General features: G+C 40.3%; 2 protein-coding genes across 2 annotated transcripts in view; both read right to left on the reverse strand.

The window, feature by feature from the left end:
• The window catches only part of MYO18B (myosin XVIIIB), a 465,598-nt gene that overhangs the window by 309,486 nt on the left and 138,061 nt on the right, over positions 1-18,051 (reverse strand). The gene's annotated exons all lie outside the window — the stretch shown is intronic.
• Positions 9,895-18,051, reverse strand: part of SEZ6L (seizure related 6 homolog like) — a 45,608-nt gene continuing 37,451 nt past the window's right edge. The window contains exons 13-17 of the mRNA XM_060784781.2: positions 13,358-13,552; positions 13,215-13,247; positions 12,771-12,873; positions 12,579-12,681; positions 9,895-10,535 (exon numbers count right to left, since the gene is read on the reverse strand). Of these exons, the coding sequence (XP_060640764.2) occupies positions 10,506-10,535; positions 12,579-12,681; positions 12,771-12,873; positions 13,215-13,247; positions 13,358-13,552 (464 nt within the window). The 3' untranslated portion in view covers positions 9,895-10,505. The remainder of the gene's footprint in view (positions 10,536-12,578; positions 12,682-12,770; positions 12,874-13,214; positions 13,248-13,357; positions 13,553-18,051) is intronic.

Raw genomic sequence — 18,051 nt, forward strand, 5'->3', positions numbered from 1 at the left:
GTCTGGAGGCTCTGTCGAACTGGCTACGTGCTAGTAGACTGAAGGTGAACCCAGCGAAGACTGAGATTCTCTGACATGGCCGCTCGATAGGTCTGACCCATTTGCTACCCACCTTCGATGGTGCTGCCCTATCTCCTTCGCCTACCGTTAAGAGCTTGGGTGTTGTTTTGGATTCGCAGCTGACAATGGAAGCTCAGGTTGATGCTGCCAGCAAACAGGCCTTTTTCCATCTATGACAAGCGAGGCAATTGGCACCCTACCTATCTGATGAGGCTCTGGCAACAGTCATCCATGCCAAGGTCGCATCTAGGCTGAACTATTGCAACGCCCTGTATATTGGCCTTCCTATGTCTACGACCCGAAAGCTCCGTATTGTTCAGAATGTGGCAGCCAGGCTACTCACAAGAACACCCATGAAATGCCGTATAATTTATTTATTTATTTATTTATTGTATTTATTGACCGCCCCTCTCAGCCCGAGGGCGACTCGGGGCGGTGAACAACAACAAAGAAGACAGTATACAGTGGATCACGACGATACAAACCAGACAGATACAACACAACATATACTTATACTAAAAATCCGCTTCGTCGAGTCCTGGGGTCATAGCCGAGGTTCGTAGTCCTAGTTCATTCCAAGGTCATTCAATACACTCAGTTAAAGGCCTGCTCGAAGAGCCATGTTTTCAGGCCCCTACGAAAGGCCAACAAGGAGGGCGCCTGTCTAACTTCAGCAGGGAGGGTGTTCCACAGCCGGGGGGCCACCACCGAGAAGGCCCGCTCCCTCGTCCCCGCCAGACGTGCCTGTGAGGCAGGCAGGACCGAGAGAAGGGCCTCCCCGGATGATCTCAAGGCCCTCGTGGGCTCGTAGGCCGAGATGCGGTCTGCAAGGTATTTTGGGCCGGAACCGTTTAGGGCTTTGTAGGATAACACCAGCACCTTAAATTGGGCCCGGTAGCAGATCGGCAGCCAGTGGAGTTGGGACAGCAGAGGCGTTGTATGCTCCCTGCGTCCAGCTCCCGTTAACAACATGGCTGCCGCGCGCTGAACTAGCTGAAGCTTCCGGGCCGTCTTCAAGGGCAGCCCCACGTAGAGAGCGTTGCAGTAGTCGAGGCGGGATGTGACCAAAGCGTGTACCACCGTGGCCAAGTCAGACTTCCCAAGATACGGGCGCAGCTGGCGCACGAGCCTAAGCTGTGCAAATGCTCCCCTGGTCACCGCTGAAACCTGAGGCTCCAGGCTCAGCGATGAGTCCAGGGTCACACCCAAGCTGCGAACCTGCGCCTTCAAGGGGAGTGCGACCCCGTCCAGCACAGGCTGTAACCCTATACCCTGTTCGGCCTTGCGACTGACCAGGAGTACCTCTGTCTTGTCTGGATTTAATTTCAGTTTGTTCGCCCTCATCCAGACCATTACAGCGGCCAGGCACCGGTTCAGGACTTCGACGGCCTCCTTAGTAGCAGGTGGGAAGGAGTGACAGAGTTGGACGTCATCTGCGTACAGGTGACACCGCACCCCGAAACTCCGGATGATCTCACCCAGCGGCTTCATGTAGATGTTAAACAGCAAGGGGGACAAGATGGAACCCTGAGGAACGCCACAGGTCAACGGCTGCGGCGTTGAACAGGAGTCCCCCAATAACACCCTCTGGGTACGACCCTCCAGAAATGACCGGAGCCACTGCAGAGCAGTGCCCCCGAGACCCATCTCTGCAAGGCGCCCCAGAAGAATACCGTGGTCTACGGTATCGAAGGCCGCTGAGAGGTCCAGGAGCACCAACAGGGACACACTCCCCCTGTCTAGCTCCCGGCGCAGATCATCCACTAAGGCGACCAAGACCGTCTCGGTACCATGTCCCGGTCTGAAACCAGACTGTGCCGGATCCAGATAATCCGTGTCTCTCAAGAATACCTGGAGTTGTGAGGCCACCACGCTTTCCATGACTTTGCCCAAGAAGGGAAGATTGGAAACAGGCCGAAAGTTGTCCAATTTAGTGGGGTCAAGTGATGGTTTCTTCAACAGCGGCTTTATAACAGCCTGTTTTAGGCTCGCTGGAATCTTGCCTTCCCGAAGGGAGGCATTAACCACCACCGTTACCCACTCGGCCAATCCCCCTCTGGCCTCCTTAAGAAGCCAGGATGGGCAGGGGTCTAGGATGGACGTGGTGGGTCTCATTCCTCCAAGTACCTTGTCCACATCCTCGGGTTTCACAAACTGAAAAGAATCCAACAAAATCTGACAAGCAGGTGCTTGTGTCACATCCACGGAGACTGCATCTAATGTGGCGTCCAGCCCGGAACGGATCAAAGCGACTTTGTCTGCAAAGAACCGAGCAAATGCTTCACAGCGCGCTGCCGAGTTGTCAGGGCTCCCACCCGTGGGGGGAGTTAAAAGACCTCTGACAACCCGGAACAACTCCGCCGGACGGTTTTTTGCAGACGCAATAGTGGCCGCAAAGAAAGTTTTCTTTGCGGCTTTTATTGCCGCGGCATATGCCCTCAGAAAGGACACAAACCGTGTTCGGTTTGACTCGCTTGGGTCCGATCGCCACACGCTCTCTAGAACCCTCTTCCTTCGCTTCATCGCTGCCAGCTCCTCAGTGAACCAAGGGGCTGGTTTAGCTCGGTTACTTGAGAGGGGACGTTCCGGAGCGATCTTGTCAATAGCCCTGGCCATCTCCCCATTCCAGAGAGCGACCAAGGCCTCGACATTATCACCTACCGCGGTGGCGGGAAACTCCCCAAGAGCCGTCAGGAATCCGTTCGGATCCATAAGCCTCCTGGGGCGGACCATCTTAATGGGTCCTCCACCCTTGCGGAGGTTAGGGGGCGCAGTGAGCCTAAATCTAATCAGGAAGTGGTCGGTCCACGGCAACGGAGAGATGGACAACTCCTCTACACCGCCACCCTGCTCCCATCCCTGACAGAAAACCAAGTCCAATGTGTGTCCAGCACAGTGGGTGGGGCCAGTTATTTGTTGGGACAGCCCCATGGTTGCCATGGCAGACATGAAGTCCTGAGCCGCACCTGAGAGGGCTGTCTCGGCGTGGATGTTGAAGTCCCCCAGCACAAGGAGCCGTTGGGACTCCACCGCCAGGCTCGAGACCACCCCCGCTAGCTCAGGTAGGGAGTCTGTAGTGCAGCGAGGTGGACGGTACACTAGCAGAATCCCTAATCTGTCCCGGTCACCCACCCTCAGGTGGACGCATTCAAAATTTGTGGTCTGCGGGATGGGGCTCCTGGTTAGATGGATGGAATCTCTATAGACCACTGCGACCCCGCCTCCCCGTCCTCCGGCTCTTGGTTGGTGTTGCACGGAGAAACCTGGAGGACAGAGCTGGGAGAGGTTTACGCCCCCCGCTTCATCCAGCCAGGTCTCCGTGATGCACGCCAGATCTGCCCGCTCCTCCAGGATTAAATCCTGGATCCAAGTTGTTTTTCCGTTGACAGATCTGGCGTTCAACAACACCACCTTCAAGCTAGAGGGCCCGTTCACCTGGTTACACCAATTTACCTTAGGAGACCGATTGGGAATAGTCAATTTGGCTAAGCGGTCCGAATTAAGCCGAATTCGAGGTCTCCTTCTCCCGCATCTCCTCCTTCCCACCACGACCTCTATGGGGGCCCCTCGGCTAGTGGAACACCTCCCCCCCTCTATGCCGCAGTTCCGAACTATAAGATTACTTTCTCCTGCGCTTGTTGTTATGTTTATAGGCTCTTGCCAACATCCCCTCTCCCCCTCCTCCCCCCTCCCCCCCACATCTTCAATATGGGGCTACAAATGTGTGCAAATGCCACAACACCAGTGTTGTGGCATTTGCATTGGCTTCCAACTGATTACCGTGGTCTATATAAGATGCTAGTTCTGACCCTTAAAATTCTTTACGGCCAGGGTCCATCGTATCTTAGGGACCGTCTCTCATTCTCCCATCATCGGAGGTCGCAACGACCATCCCAACGTGACTTACTTTATATACCAGGTCCTAGAGAAGTGCACTTGGAAAGGATCAGACGCAGGGCTTTTTCTATTTCTGCCCCTGCCTTGTGGAATTCCTTGCCGCCCTACATGAGAGCCATTCGTGAGTTAGGGCCTTTTACTCTAGCACTTAAGACCTGGCTTTTCACAAGAGCATTTGATCTATGTTAATTATTAATTTTTGTATGTATGTATTTTTATCTCTTACAATTTTAGCTTGTAAATCGCCTAGAGGATTTTGGATGGAGGGCAATTAATAGGTAATTAAATGATGAAGATGATAATTATACCTGACACCCATTGGGCTTCAAAAAGCAGCCCCAAGAAGAGCGCATTGCAATAGTCTATTCCAGATGTAACAAGAGTGTGGACCACTGTGGCCAGATCACTTTCTAAGGTAAATGTTCATCCTCATCCAGACCATCACAGCTGACAAGCACCAGTTCAGGACCTGAACAGCCTCCTTAGTGACAGGTGGGAAGGAGTGATAGATTTGGACATTGTCTGCGTACACATGGCATCGGACTCCAAAACTCCGGATGATCTCTCCCAGAAGCGTCAAGACTCTCCATTGTTTTGTTCCCCCCCCCCTCCATTTATTTATTATTAATTTATTTAAGCTTATTAAGACAAAAAACGAGGTCAAGATCCGGCTTTGTTTTATTTAATTCCAGGTAAACAAACAAACAAACAAACCACAAAGGAAATAATAGGAAACAATCCGTCTTTTCTTTCTACACTTCATTTTCAATCATATTTTTCTTTCCATTATTATTATTTATTCCATAACCTTTCTATCATTTCCTTCACTGCTTCCATTTCTTTTTCTTTCCTTCTATTATTCTTTCCCTTCTATTTTTCTCTTTATTTCCTTTATTCCTTCTGATCTCATTCTTTCCTTCATTCTTTTCAATCTCATTCTTTCCTTCCCTATCTTTACTTCCTTTCCCCCTTCTTTCCTTCATTCTCTTCATTAATCTTGCCTTTCTTTCTAGTATTATTTCCCTTTCCTTTATTCTTCTTTTAAACTCATTCTTTTCCTTCTTTCCTTCCATTCATCTTCCTTCCCTCCTTTCATTCATCTTTCCTTTCCTCCTTCCTTTCAATGTTTCTGTCCTTTATTCGTTACCTTTCCTTCCTTCTCCTTTATTCTTTCCTTCCTTCTACTTCCTTTTTTTGTTTTTGCTTCCTTCCTCCTCGTTTTCTTTCCCTTCTCTTTATTTTCCTGCCTGTTTTCCTTCTTCTTTTAATCTTATTATTTCCTTCTTTAATTCCTTTCCTTTTTTCTATTACTTTTTTTCTTCCTTCATCTTTCCTTCTTGTTCCTTTCTTTCCCTTCTATTATTCTTCCTTTTCCTCTCTTCATTCTTCTTCATTTCAATTTCATTCTTTCCTTCATTAATTCTATAAATTTTTATCGTTTCCATCTTTTCTTTCCTTTCTCTTCTTCATTCGTTTCTTTCTTCTATCATTCTTTCCCTTCTTTCTATTCTTTCTTTTCCCTTGATCTTTCCTTTCTTTTGTTTAATTCTTTCCTTTATTATCCTTTTCACTTATTCTTTCCTATCTTTCCTTATTTTTCATTCCTTCATTTCAGCCCTATTCTTTCCTTCTTTCATTTCCATCTCTTTCCCCCCTTCATTTATTTCTTCATCCCCCTTCATTTATTTCATAACCTTCTATCTTTTCCTTCATTCCTTCCTTCTTTTTCATTAATCTTTCCTTCTTTCTATTATTCTTTCCCTTCTTTCTATTCTTTCCTTTTCCATTCTTTATTCCTTTAGATCTCATTTTTCCTTTATTTTTTCACTCCTTTATTTCCTTTCATCTTTTCAATCTTTCTTTCTTTCCATTAATCTTTCATTTCCTTTTCCTTTGCTTCTTTCTTTCCTTTCTTTTCAATCTCATTCTTTCCTTTGTTCCATATCCTATCTTTTCCTTCCTTCTTTTCATTAATCCTTTCCTTTTTCCTAGCATTCTTTCCCTTATTTCTTTATTACCTTCCTTCTTTTAAACTCATTCTTTCCTTCCTTTCTTCATTTCCTCCTTCTATTCATCTTTCTTTTCCTTCATTTCAATCTCCTTCCTTTCTTCTCCTTTTAATCTCATTCTTTCATTTTTCCCCCTTTTCTTCTTTCCCTTCTTTCTATTACTTTCCTTCTTTTCAATCTCACTCTTTCCTTTTAATCTCATTCTTTCCTTCTTTTATTGTTTTTCCTTCCATCCTTTCTTCTCCCTTCTTTCTTTTCCTTTTTCCCCATTGTTTCCTTTTTTGTTCCTTCCTTCCATTCTTCTTTCCTTCTCTCTTCTATTACTTTCCCCCTTTCCTTCCAATCTCGTTTTCCCTTCCTTTTCTCGTTTTCTCTTCCTTCCTTTTAATCTCATTCTTTCCTTCATTTATTTTAAAACCTTTTACCAGTTCCTTCCTTCCCTTTCTCTTCTTCATTCATCTTTCCTTCTCCTTCCTTTTGATCTTTCTTTCCTTCCTGATTTTTCCTTCCTTTTCAACCTCATTCTTTCCTCCCGTCCCTTTGTCTTTTTCCTTCCCTCCTTTTACTCTTTATCTTTCTTTCCTTTATTCTATAACCTATCATTTCCTTCATTCATCTATCAATCTCCTTTTATTCTTTCCCTTCTATTAGTTTTCCCTTCCTTTTTTAATCTTCCTGTCCTTTATTCTTCCTTCTCCCTATTTGATTCCTTCTTGTAATTCATTTTTCCTTTTCCTTCTTTATTTTTCTTTTCATTTACTTTTCTTTCCTTCCTTTCCTTTTCCTCCTCCATTCTTTTTCCTTCCCTCCTTTTTATCTCCTTCCCTCCCTCCCTTCTTTCAAATTCATTCTTTCCCTTTTCTTCCCTTCCTTCATCTCAATCTCATTCTCTTTCCTTCCTTTATTCTTTTTCCTTTCAATTTCCTTCCTTTATTCTTTATTCTTTCCTTCTTTCTTTTCCATCTCAGTTTTTCCTTTCACTTCAATCCATCTTCTTACTTCTCTTCCTTCTTTCCTTTATTTATTCATTCTTCTCTTCCTTCTCTTCCTTCCTTCTTTCCTTTCAATCAGCTCTTTTTATTATTTCCTTCCTTTCATTGTATCCTTTTCTTTTTCCTTTTAATCTTTCTTTCCTTCCTTCTTTTAAATACATTCAATCTTTCCCTTCCTATTTTTCGTTCCTTCCTTTTCAACCTGTCTTTTCTTCCTTCCTTCCCTTCTTTTATTGTTTCCTTTATTCTATAACTTCTTTTTATCATTTTTCATTCTATTATTCTTTCCCTTTCCTTTTTTCTTCCTTCTTTCCTTTTGATCTCTTTGCTTCATTCCTTTTTCATTCTTTCCTTTATTATTTCTCCTTTTCTTTCTTATTCATTCACCTTTCCTTATTTTTCCTTCCTTCCTTTCAATCCCCTTCCATTCTTTCCCTTCTTCCTATTATTTCTTTCCTTTCTTCTTTACAGCCTTATTTTCTTTTTCCCCTTCGTTATCTTTTCAATCTTATTCTTTCTTTCCTTTATTTCAATCTCATTCTTTTCTTCCTTTATTCTATAACCTTCTATCACCTTCAGGAGAAATGCCTCTAGAACATGGCCATATAGCCCGAAAACACCTACAAAAACCCACTTCTATCACTTCCTTCATTCCTTCCCTCTCTTGATTCATCTTTCTTCCTTCTTTATATCATTCTTTCCCTTCTTTCCTTTTCCTTCCTTTATTCCTTTCTTTTTATTCTTTCCTTCCTTTATTCTTTCTTCCTCCTTTACACTCTTTCCTTAATTTTTTCCTTTGTTCTTTCTTTTCTTACTTTCAATCTTTCTTTCCTTTATTTCAATCTCATTCTTTCCTTCATTTATTCTATAACCTTCAATTGTTTCCCTCATTCCTTCCTTTGCTCTTCATTAATCTTTCCTTCTATTATTCTTTCCCTTCTTTCTATTCTTTTCTTTACCTTCCTTTATTCCATTCTTTTCATTCTTCTTTCCTCTATTCTCCTACTTTTCACTTGTATTATTAACCTTTCCTTGTTTCCTTCAATTAATCTTTCCTTTTCCTTTCTTCTTTCCTTTTGATCTCATTCTTTCCTTCCTTTTTTCCAACCTTATTCATTCCCTTCTTTCCTTATTGTTTCCTTTCATTCATCTTTCAATCTCCTTCCTCTATTCTTTCCTTTTTTCCCTATTATTCTGTTTCCTTTCTTTTTATTCATTCCTTCTCTTTTTTCTCCTTTTCATTCTTATTTATTTCCTTCCTTTATTTTCAATCTAATTATTTCCTTTATCTATAACCTTCTATCTTTTCCTTCATTCCTTCCTTTTCTTTTCATTTTTCCTTTCTTATTCTTTTCCTTCTTTCTATTCTTTCCCTTTTCTTCCTTTATTCCTTTTGATCTCATTTCCTTCTTTTTTTCTTTTTGTTAACTTTTTTTCTTTCTTCTTTTCAACCTTTCTTTCCTTCCATTCATCTTTCCTTTTCTCCTTTTACCTTTCTTTCCTTTCGTCTTCATTTTAATTACATTCTTTTCCTTCTTTCTTTCCTTTTAATCTTACTCTTTCCTTCTGTTATTCTATAACCTTTCCTTTCTTTACTCTATTCCTTCCTTCCTTCCTTCCTTCCTTCCTTCTATTCTTTCCTTATCCTTTCTATCCTTTTATTTTTCTTTCCATTCTTTTCTTCTTTTTCTTCTTTCATCCTTTTCTTTTATTTCCTTTATTTTTTCTTTCCTTCCTTTTCTCCTTCCTTCCTTTCCTTCCTTCCCCTTACTTTATTTCAATCTCATTCTCTTTTATTTCCTTCAATCATTTCTTCCTTCCCCCCTTTCATTTCAATCTCATTCTTTCACTTCTTTATTTATTATTTCATTTCTTTTCTGTTTCCTTCTTTTCTTTTTAAAAAATCACATAGAAGTCAATGCAAAAAGTCCAAAATGCACATTGATTTCCATCCTTTCTTTCTTGTTTGTTTTCCCCCATTATTTCCAAAATATTTTCCAAAAAACCACAAAAGTTCCTTTATTTCTTTCAAAAAAGTCCCTCTTTTTCCACAACAATTAATCCTTTTAGCAAGAAAAATTAAATTAAAAAATCCAAAACTAAAATAAATTGCAATTTAAAAAATTCAAAAAATGCAAAATAATGTTATTAAATCCAATAAAATAAAAAATGCAATATAAAATACAAAAATACAAAAAATAGTGTTATGAAATCCAAAAAAATCAATTACAATTAAACATACGAAATGTAAAAAATAAAAATTATAATTAAAAATATAAAAATAAAATAATTAAGAATGCATTCCACATGTATCTTTAATGCAAAAATAAAAATAAATGAAAATTAAAAATTACAAATATTAAGTAAATTATCTGCAATTAAAAATAAATCCTAAATGCACCTTTAATGCAAAAAGAGATAAATTAGAATGAAAAATCCAAAAATAAAATGAACTGCAATTAAAAATCCAAAATGCAAAGAAATTAAAATTAGAATTTAATAATAATTAAATTAAAAATTGGAAAATTTAAATACATTAATTTAAAAAATACCAAATGAACCTTTAATAACAAAAAATCCTATTAATGAAAACAGATATTTTAAAAATAGAAAAGAAAATTAAAATTAGAAATCACAATGCAAAATAAAATATTTTAATAATCATAAATAATCTTTTTAAAAATCCAAATGCAAAATTAATTAGAATTGAAAATCCCAAAATAAATGCAAAATAAATTAAAATTAAAATCCTGAAAAAATACAAAAAAGGAAAAAAATTATATTGAATGATTTTTCCTGGCTATTATTTTGTTTATTTCTTTCCAAAAAACCCATGTAAAAATTGGCACATTTTTATTCATTTAGTTGAGGGGGGTGGGGTGTAAATACATTAAAATACATTAAAATAAGTGATTAAACCACCAAATACAGGCTCATTTGGTTGTTTTTTTTTTCATGGAAGGAAATTATAACAAAATAATAAATTTGATATAAATATAAAGGCACAAAAATATTAAAATAAAAATAAAATAAATGCACAATATTCAATTAAAAATAAAACACAATAAAATAAATGCACAAAATATTAAACATATAAAATAATTGCACAGTATCTAAATAAAAATAGAACATAATAAAATAAATGCACAAATAGTAAAATAATAAATAAATTAAATGCATAAAATTAAATATTAAAATATTGATACAAAATTTTAAATTAAATGCATAAAATATTAAAATAATAAATAAAATAAAATCTTAAAAGAAAGGAAAATGTTCAAAAATATTAAAAAATATTAAAAATAATTTTTAATTAAGATTTTTAGTTGCAAGAAAAAACTAAAAAAAATTCTTTGAAATAAATTTGCCAAAAATTGATCAAAACATATCCAAAAAACTGGTGGAAGAAAAACATCAATATTATTTTCTTCTTTTCTTGCAGAAAACCAACCGTTGTCCAAAAATATATATATTTCAAATATATATATAGATTCCCCAAAAAAGAAGAAATAAAATAAAAGATTTAAACACGAAAAAAGGTGTAGATTTATATGGAAACTTCATATTCCCTTGTTTCCTAAAAGTGAAAAAAGAGTAATTTTCAGTCAATAAAAAAACAATTATTTTATTATTTATTATATTTTATGTTATTTAATTAAATTAATATAAAGGATCAATATTAATATTTTCTGTGTTATATTACTATCAATATTTTATATTATTAATATTCCTATCAATATTTTATATTTCTATTAATATAAATATTTAACATCTCAACTGATATAAATACAAAATATTATTAATATTAAATTTTACAGTATATATATATAGTTTATAATATTTTAAATAATGTATTGTATGATAAAGACTATGTATCTGTGGCGCCCCCAAAGTTGAAAATCTGAACCACATTTTACATCAATTATTCTGCATAGAATTGTGGAAAAAATAGACCCATGTCTGATCCCACAGCAAGCTGGCTTCAGAAAAGGCAGAAGCTGCACATCGCAAGTGTTGAACTTGACTCAGCACATAGAAGATGGCTTTGAAAGGCAGCAGAACACAGGAGCTGTCTTCATAGACCTGTCAGCAGCCTATGATACTGTGAACCACCGCCTCCTCCTAAGAAAAATGTATAATATCACAAAGGACTACCACCTCACCCGCCTCATAGGAAACCTGCTACAAAACAGGAGCTTTTTTGTTGAGTTCCAGGGCCAGAGAAGCAGATGGCGGAAACAGAAGAACGGCCTGCCTCAGGGGAGCGTGCTTGCTCCATCCATGTTCAACATCTACACAAATGACCAGCCACTGCCAGAAGGGACAGAGAGTTTCATCTATCATCAAGTTTGGTCCAAGTCTGTTGCAGTTTTTTTTTCACCAAACTTCTCCAATATGTTCTGTTGGTCATGGGGAATCTGTGTGTTAAGTTTGGTCCAAGTCCATAATTTATGTGAGTCTCAGTGGTCTGTTGAACTTGGAACTGAATCAGGTGAAGGTACTGCAGATCCCATCATCTGTTATCCATCCTCCCAAAGGACGTAAAGAGGGTCATGAGGGGTTCTATGTGCCAAATTTGGTCCAGGCCCATCATTCATGAGGATCATAGTGGTCATTTGAAATTGGATCCAAAGCAGGTGAAAGTACTGCATATCCCATCATCTGTGGTCCATTCAGGACATGAAGTGCACCATGGGGAGGTCTGTGTGCCAAGTTTGGTCCAGGTCCATCATGCATGGGGGTTGCAGTGGTCTCTGGAAGTGAGTCAAGGTACTGCAAGTCCCATCATCTATTGTCCATCCTCCCCCAAACAGGACATAAAGTAGGTCATGGGGGGGGGGGTCTGTGTGCCAGGTTTGGTCCTGGGGGTCGCAGTGGTCTGTGCCTAAATGATTGAATAGTACAGATGAAGTGATTGATTGTTTTGGGAAGTTTGGTAATACCACTTAAGTTTGATCCAGATCCGTTGTCAGCTGGGTTTAGTGCTTTCTGGATATGGGTGAACTACAACTCCCAGATTCCCAGGTCAATCACCCCCGAATACCGCCTGTATGCACAGTTGGCCATGTTGGGTCTGTGTGGCAAGTTTGGTTCAGATCCAACATCGGCTGGGTTCAGTGCTCTCTTGATGCAGGTGAACTACAACTCCCAGATTCTCAGGGCATCACCCAGTTCGCTAGTATATTATATATTTTAAATATATTATTTATTTAATAATAAAATAATAAAACAGTACATCATTATATCTTATGATATAGTACCAGTAGTATTATATTTAATATATTAGTATTTTTATTATAGAATAACAGAATATATTAAATACAATGTTTTCAAATATAATATATTAAAACATATATATGTTGATATATATAATTATATTAATCATATTTAATATATTTTAATTATATTATATATTATTATGGAGATGAGCACCACACCCCAGAGTCAGACATGACTGGACTTATTGTCAGGGTACTACCTACCTATATATTATTATATTCTCTTATTTATATGATTTCCATTGAGAGAAAGAATGGATTTCCCCCTTATATCCAATTTAAATAAAGGGAAGGGATTTGCATATTATGCGAAACGCAGAGGGCCAGATTTGCATACTTACCCCTGTTTCATAGATGGGGTTGTCGAACTCCGTTTCCACTGTGATCTGACTGTAAGGGTGTGAATAGATGAGTGGGAGGCGGAGACTCGAGTAAGAGCGGCACCTTGAGAAACAGAAAATGAGGGGTCAAAGGGGGGGGGGGGGTCAAAGGTTAGCCCCGTTCTAACCTAAAAGGCAGTCTAAATCAATTACCTTGTGATGTAGATGTAAGCACCACCCAGGAGTACAGAGACCACCAAAACAGGAAGGAAGATCGCCAGCGCCATGTTGCCGCCTTCTAAGGAAGTGGCCGCCACTGCAAAACAGGAAGTGAAGGTCTAGGAATGTTCTGGTCCCTCCTGGGCTACTCTAAGATCATGTTAGTGCTATTAATATATTATTGTTATATACAATATATATAATTATTATATGATTAGAGAAATATATGGTAATAATCTAAGAATATAATAAAAAATAATATATTATAATCTAATGAAAATATAATACAATACAAATAAACTTAAGATAATAATATAATGATATTAAATTTAAAAAATACCCTATGGTCACTTCAATGCAATAATAATAATAATAATAATAATAATAATAATAATAATATAATATAATGTAATACAGGAAGTCGAAGCTCAGACTCACCTTCTAAGGCGCGTTCGAATGTGGCTTGATTGACTGAAAGGAAAAAAATGAAGTAATGATAATAATAATATAGAAAAATATTGTATTGGCCTTTCCTGTCGCAGCATCATCTCATGATAACCTTAGCGACAATGACAACTGACCTTTGCATGTGGGCAGGGGGCCACTCCACCTGGAGGGTGCCCCAGGAGTGCACTGGATGGCCACTTCCCCTTCAAGGGCGAACCCCTCGTAGCACATGAAGGTGAGCGACTCCCCTGGCAGGTACAGGCGCTTGTACAGGATCTGGTAGCCATTCTCCGGCAGGCCCGGGTTCTCACATGCCAGGGACTCCTCCGCTGAAACAAAATAGACGCTGCCAAGTCGGAGAAACACAGTGCAAAAGGGCCTCTCTGAAGAAGTAGATACCCAAAATGGCTGACAAGCAAGGCCTAGAAGGCTTTGTCTTGACTGCTAAACCTTACTTCTCTTCAGGTTTCTACTGACTTCTAATAGGCTTTCCCATGATGGCTAGGCCTCACTTCTCTCCAGTAGCTTCCTATTCACTTTCTAATAGGCTTTCTATTGACTCCTAATAGGCTTTCTCCAGACTACCAGGCTTCACTTCTCTTCAGCTTTCTATTGACTTCCAATAGGCTTCCTATTGACTGCTAGGCCTCACTCCTCCCCCTTTATTTGCATGACAGTTTCCCATAGGTTCCTTGCAGCTGTTGGGCGGAGCCTAAGGCACAGGATGGCCTAGAATGTCTATTGACTGCTAAGTGTCCCTGTCATTTGCATGTCCTCTTCCCATAGGTTCCCTGTAGCTGGTGGGAGGCTTTTGCATTGACTCTCTTGAGGCCCCTCCCCTTCATTTGCATGCCTCCCTCTCATAGGACTCCTGGACTCACCACTGAGCCTGGAACCCCAGGTCGCGGTGGTGGTCAGGGGAGCTTTTGCACAATTAAAGCTTGTACGCTAGCTGCGCCCGTACCTTGGGAAGTCTGACTTGGCTACGGTGGTCCACGCTCTGGTTACATCCTGTCTAGACTACTGCAATGCTCTCTACGTGGGGTTGCCTCTGAAGACTGCCCGGAAGCTGCAGTTAGTCCAACGAGCGGCAGCCAGATTGCTAAAAGGAGTGGGGTACAGAGATCATACAACCCCTCTGTTACACCAGCTCCACTGGCTGCCGATTAGCTTCCGTGCACAATTCAAAGTGCTGGTTTTGACCTATAAAGCCCTAAACAACTCCGGCCCAGTTTACCTGTCCGAACGGATTCTCCCCTATGAACCATCAAGGTTATTAAGATCTTCCGGAGGGGCCCTGCTCTCGATCCCACCACCTTCACAATCACGTCTGGTGGGGACGAGGGACAGGGCCTTCTCGGTGGTGGCTCCTCGGCTTTGGAACTCCCTCCCACTAGAGATTAGATCTGCTCCCTCCCTCCTGACCTTCAGGAAACTAATAAAGACCTGGCTTTGGAACGTGGCATTTGGGGACTGAATCTATAACCTTCATCCTCATGGAAGGAAGATGATGAACTGTGACTGTGACTGTATTGACGACTTGGCTTGGGTAATGTGATGATGATGTTTTTACTGTACTTATATTTTAAGCTGTAATGATGATGCACTGTGTTGTTTTTGTATATTATTGTATTTGAACACATGTTGTGAACCGGCCTGACTCCCTCGTTCGAGGTGAGAATATATATAAAACTTCTAAATAAATAAAATAAAATAAGGTTCCCTGTAGCCAAAGGTGGGGCCTAAAAGGACATATCTTGAGGGAAGAAGGGGTGGAGCCTCAGGAGAAAAGCACTAAAAGGAAAAAGGCACAGGGCCTACAGCCAAAGAAGTAATAGAGGGCTTTGTATTGACTGTCAGGCTATGAGGTCCCTCCCCTTCATTTGCATGCCTCTCTCCCATAGGCTCCTTGTAGCTGGGGGCGGGGCCTAGAGCCTCACTTCTCTTCAGGAGCTTTCTATTGAATGCTAAGTCTCACTCCTCCCCTTCATTTGCATGTCCTCTCCCCACAGGTCACCTGTAGCTGGGGGCGGGGCCTAAGTCCAAAAGTACAGCTAGAAGGTTTTCTTCTGTCCGCTAGTCCGTACTCCTGAGGGGAAAATGCAGCCTAGTGGGCATTCTGAACCTGCTAGGCTTGTATGAGCTCCTAATGGGCTTCCTACTATCTTTCAGTAGGAGGTCTATTAGAAGTCAATAGAAAGCCTATTAGAAGTCAGTTGAACGCTGTTAAAGAGAAGTGAGGCCTAACAGTCAAAAGAAAGCCTGTTAGTAGTCAACAGAAAGCCTATTAGAAGTCAATAGGAAGCTGTTGAAGAGAAGTGAGGCCTAGCAGTCAGGAGAAAACCTATTAGAAGTCAATAGATAGCCTATTAGAAGTCAATAGGAAGAGAAATCAATAGGAAGCTGCTGAAGAGAACTAAGCCTTAGCAGTCAATAGAAAGCCTATTACGAGTCGACAGAAAACCTATCAGAAGTTAATAGGAAGCTAATGAAGAGGCCTAGCAGGCAATAGGAAGCCTCTTAGGAGTCAACTGAAAGCCTATTAAAAGTCAATAGGAAGCTGTTGAAAAGAAGTGAGGCCTAGCAGCCAATAGAAAGCCTATTATGAGTCAATAGAAAGCCTATTAGATGTCAATAGGAAGCTGCTGAAGAGAAGTGAGGCCTAGCAGTCAATAGAAAGCCTATTAGGAGTCAACAGAAAGCCTATAAGAAGTCAATAGGAAGCTGTTGAAGAGAAGTGAGGCCTAGCAGTCAATAGGAAGCCTATTAGGAGTCAATAGAAAGCCTATTAGAAGACAGTTGAAAGCTGTTGAAGAGAAGTAAGACCTAGCAATCAATAGAAAGCCTATTAGGAGTCAACAGAAAGCCTATTAGAAGTCAATAGGGAGCTGCTGAAAAGAAGTGAGGCTTAGCAGTCAGTAGGAAGCCTATTAGGAGTCAATAGAAAGCCTATTAAAAGTCAATAGGAAGCTGTTGAAGAGAGGTGAGTCCTAGCAGTCAATAGAAAGCCAATTAGAAGTTAAAAGGAAGCCTATTAGAAGTCAATAGGAAGCTGTTGAAGAGAATTGAAGCTTAGCAATCAGTAGGAAGCCTATTAGAAGTCAATAGGAAGCCTATTAGAAGACAGTTGAAAGCTGTTAAAGAGAAATGAGGCCTAGCAGTCAATAGAAAGCCTATTAGGAGTCAACAGAAAGCCTATTAGAAGTCAATAGGAAGCTGTTGAAGAGAAGTAAGGCCTAGCAGTCAATAGAAAGCCTATTAAAAGTCAATAGGAAGCTGTTGAAGAGAGGTGAGGCCTAGCAGTCAATAGAAAGCCAATTAGGAGTCAATAGGAAACCTATTAGAAGTCAATAGGAAGCTGTTGAAGAGAATTGAAGCTTAGCAATCGGTAGGAAACCTATTAGAAGTCAATAGGAAGCCTATTAGAAGACAGTTGAAAGCTGTTGAAGAGAAGTGAGGCCTAGCAGTCAATAGAAAGCCTATTAAGAGTCCAAAGGAGTTTAAAATTTGGATGTTCCGCTGTGATTAGGCGGTTTCACCAGAGAATTGGATCGATCTCGCCATAGCTCTTTGCACTTTCCTTGGCCCTCCCATCTGTAATCCTGTTACTGTAAATGCCTAAGGACGTTACCCTTCCAGCTATGACCTTAATTTGAAGCGCACCTTGCACTTTCCCTGGGCTCTGTTTAGGAACAATTGCAGCATACCACCCCTGTTATGTCAGCTCCACTGGCTGCTGGTCCAGTTCCAAGCACAATTCAAAGTGCTGGTCTTGACCTATAAAGCCCTATACAGTTTTGGTCCAGCTTACTTGTCCGAACATATCTCCCCTTACGTCCCACCTCAAAACTTACGACCTTCTGGGGAGGCCCTACTCTCGATCCCACCTTCGTCGCAAATGCCCTTGGTGGGGACGAGAGACAGGGCCTTCTCGGCAGTGGCTCCCCACCTGTAGAACTCGCTCCCCAGCAAAATTAGGTGAACGCCTTCCCTCTTTTCCTTCAGGAAAAAGTTGAAGATGTGGCTATGGGACCAGGCATTCGGATAGGCATTTGGATACCAGGCTGACAATAAAATTACGACAATGCTATGGAAAATGGACTATGGACAGGCTTCGGATTAAAAGTTGTTGATTGTAGAACTCGGACTTAGACATGGCCAACTAATTCAATTTGCACTATTTTAAATGGTTTTTAATCTAATGTTTTATTTATTATGTAACTCTTATTTTACCTGTTTGTATATGAATTGTTGCTGCCTGTAAGCTGCCCTGAGTCCCCTTTCGGGGGTAGAGAAGGGTGGGGTACAAATATTTGAAATAAATAAAAATAAATAAATTCCCTGATCCTTCCGCACTCAACACTTATTCTTTCAGCCATGATACTGTTTTTAATATATGTAACGTGATTGTAAGGTTTTTCTAACATTGCGGTTGATTTTATTTTATCTTATTTTTTTAATTGTGTGTGTTTTAATCTGTATTTTTGGGCTTGTCGCCTTGTAAGCTGCCCTGAGTCTGTTTTTAAAACGCGTAACGTGATTGTAATGTTTTTCTAATGTTGCGGTTGATTTTATCTTATCTTATTTTTTAATTGTGTGTGTTTTAATCTGTATTTTTGGGCTTGTCACCTTGTAAGCTGCCCTGAGTCCCTTCGGGGAGATGGTGGCGGGGTATAGAAATATTACTATTATTAGAAAGCCTATTAGAATTCATTAGGAAGCTGCTGGAGATAAGTGAGGCCTAGCAGTCAGGAGAAAGCCTTCTAGGCCTCACTATGCCTTCGGCCCCGCCTCCAGCTGCAGGGAACCTATGGGAAGCAGGCATGCA

Source organism: Anolis sagrei, chromosome X, assembly GCF_037176765.1.
Source record: "Anolis sagrei isolate rAnoSag1 chromosome X, rAnoSag1.mat, whole genome shotgun sequence".
In the NCBI taxonomy this organism is placed as follows: domain Eukaryota; kingdom Metazoa; phylum Chordata; class Lepidosauria; order Squamata; family Dactyloidae; genus Anolis; species Anolis sagrei.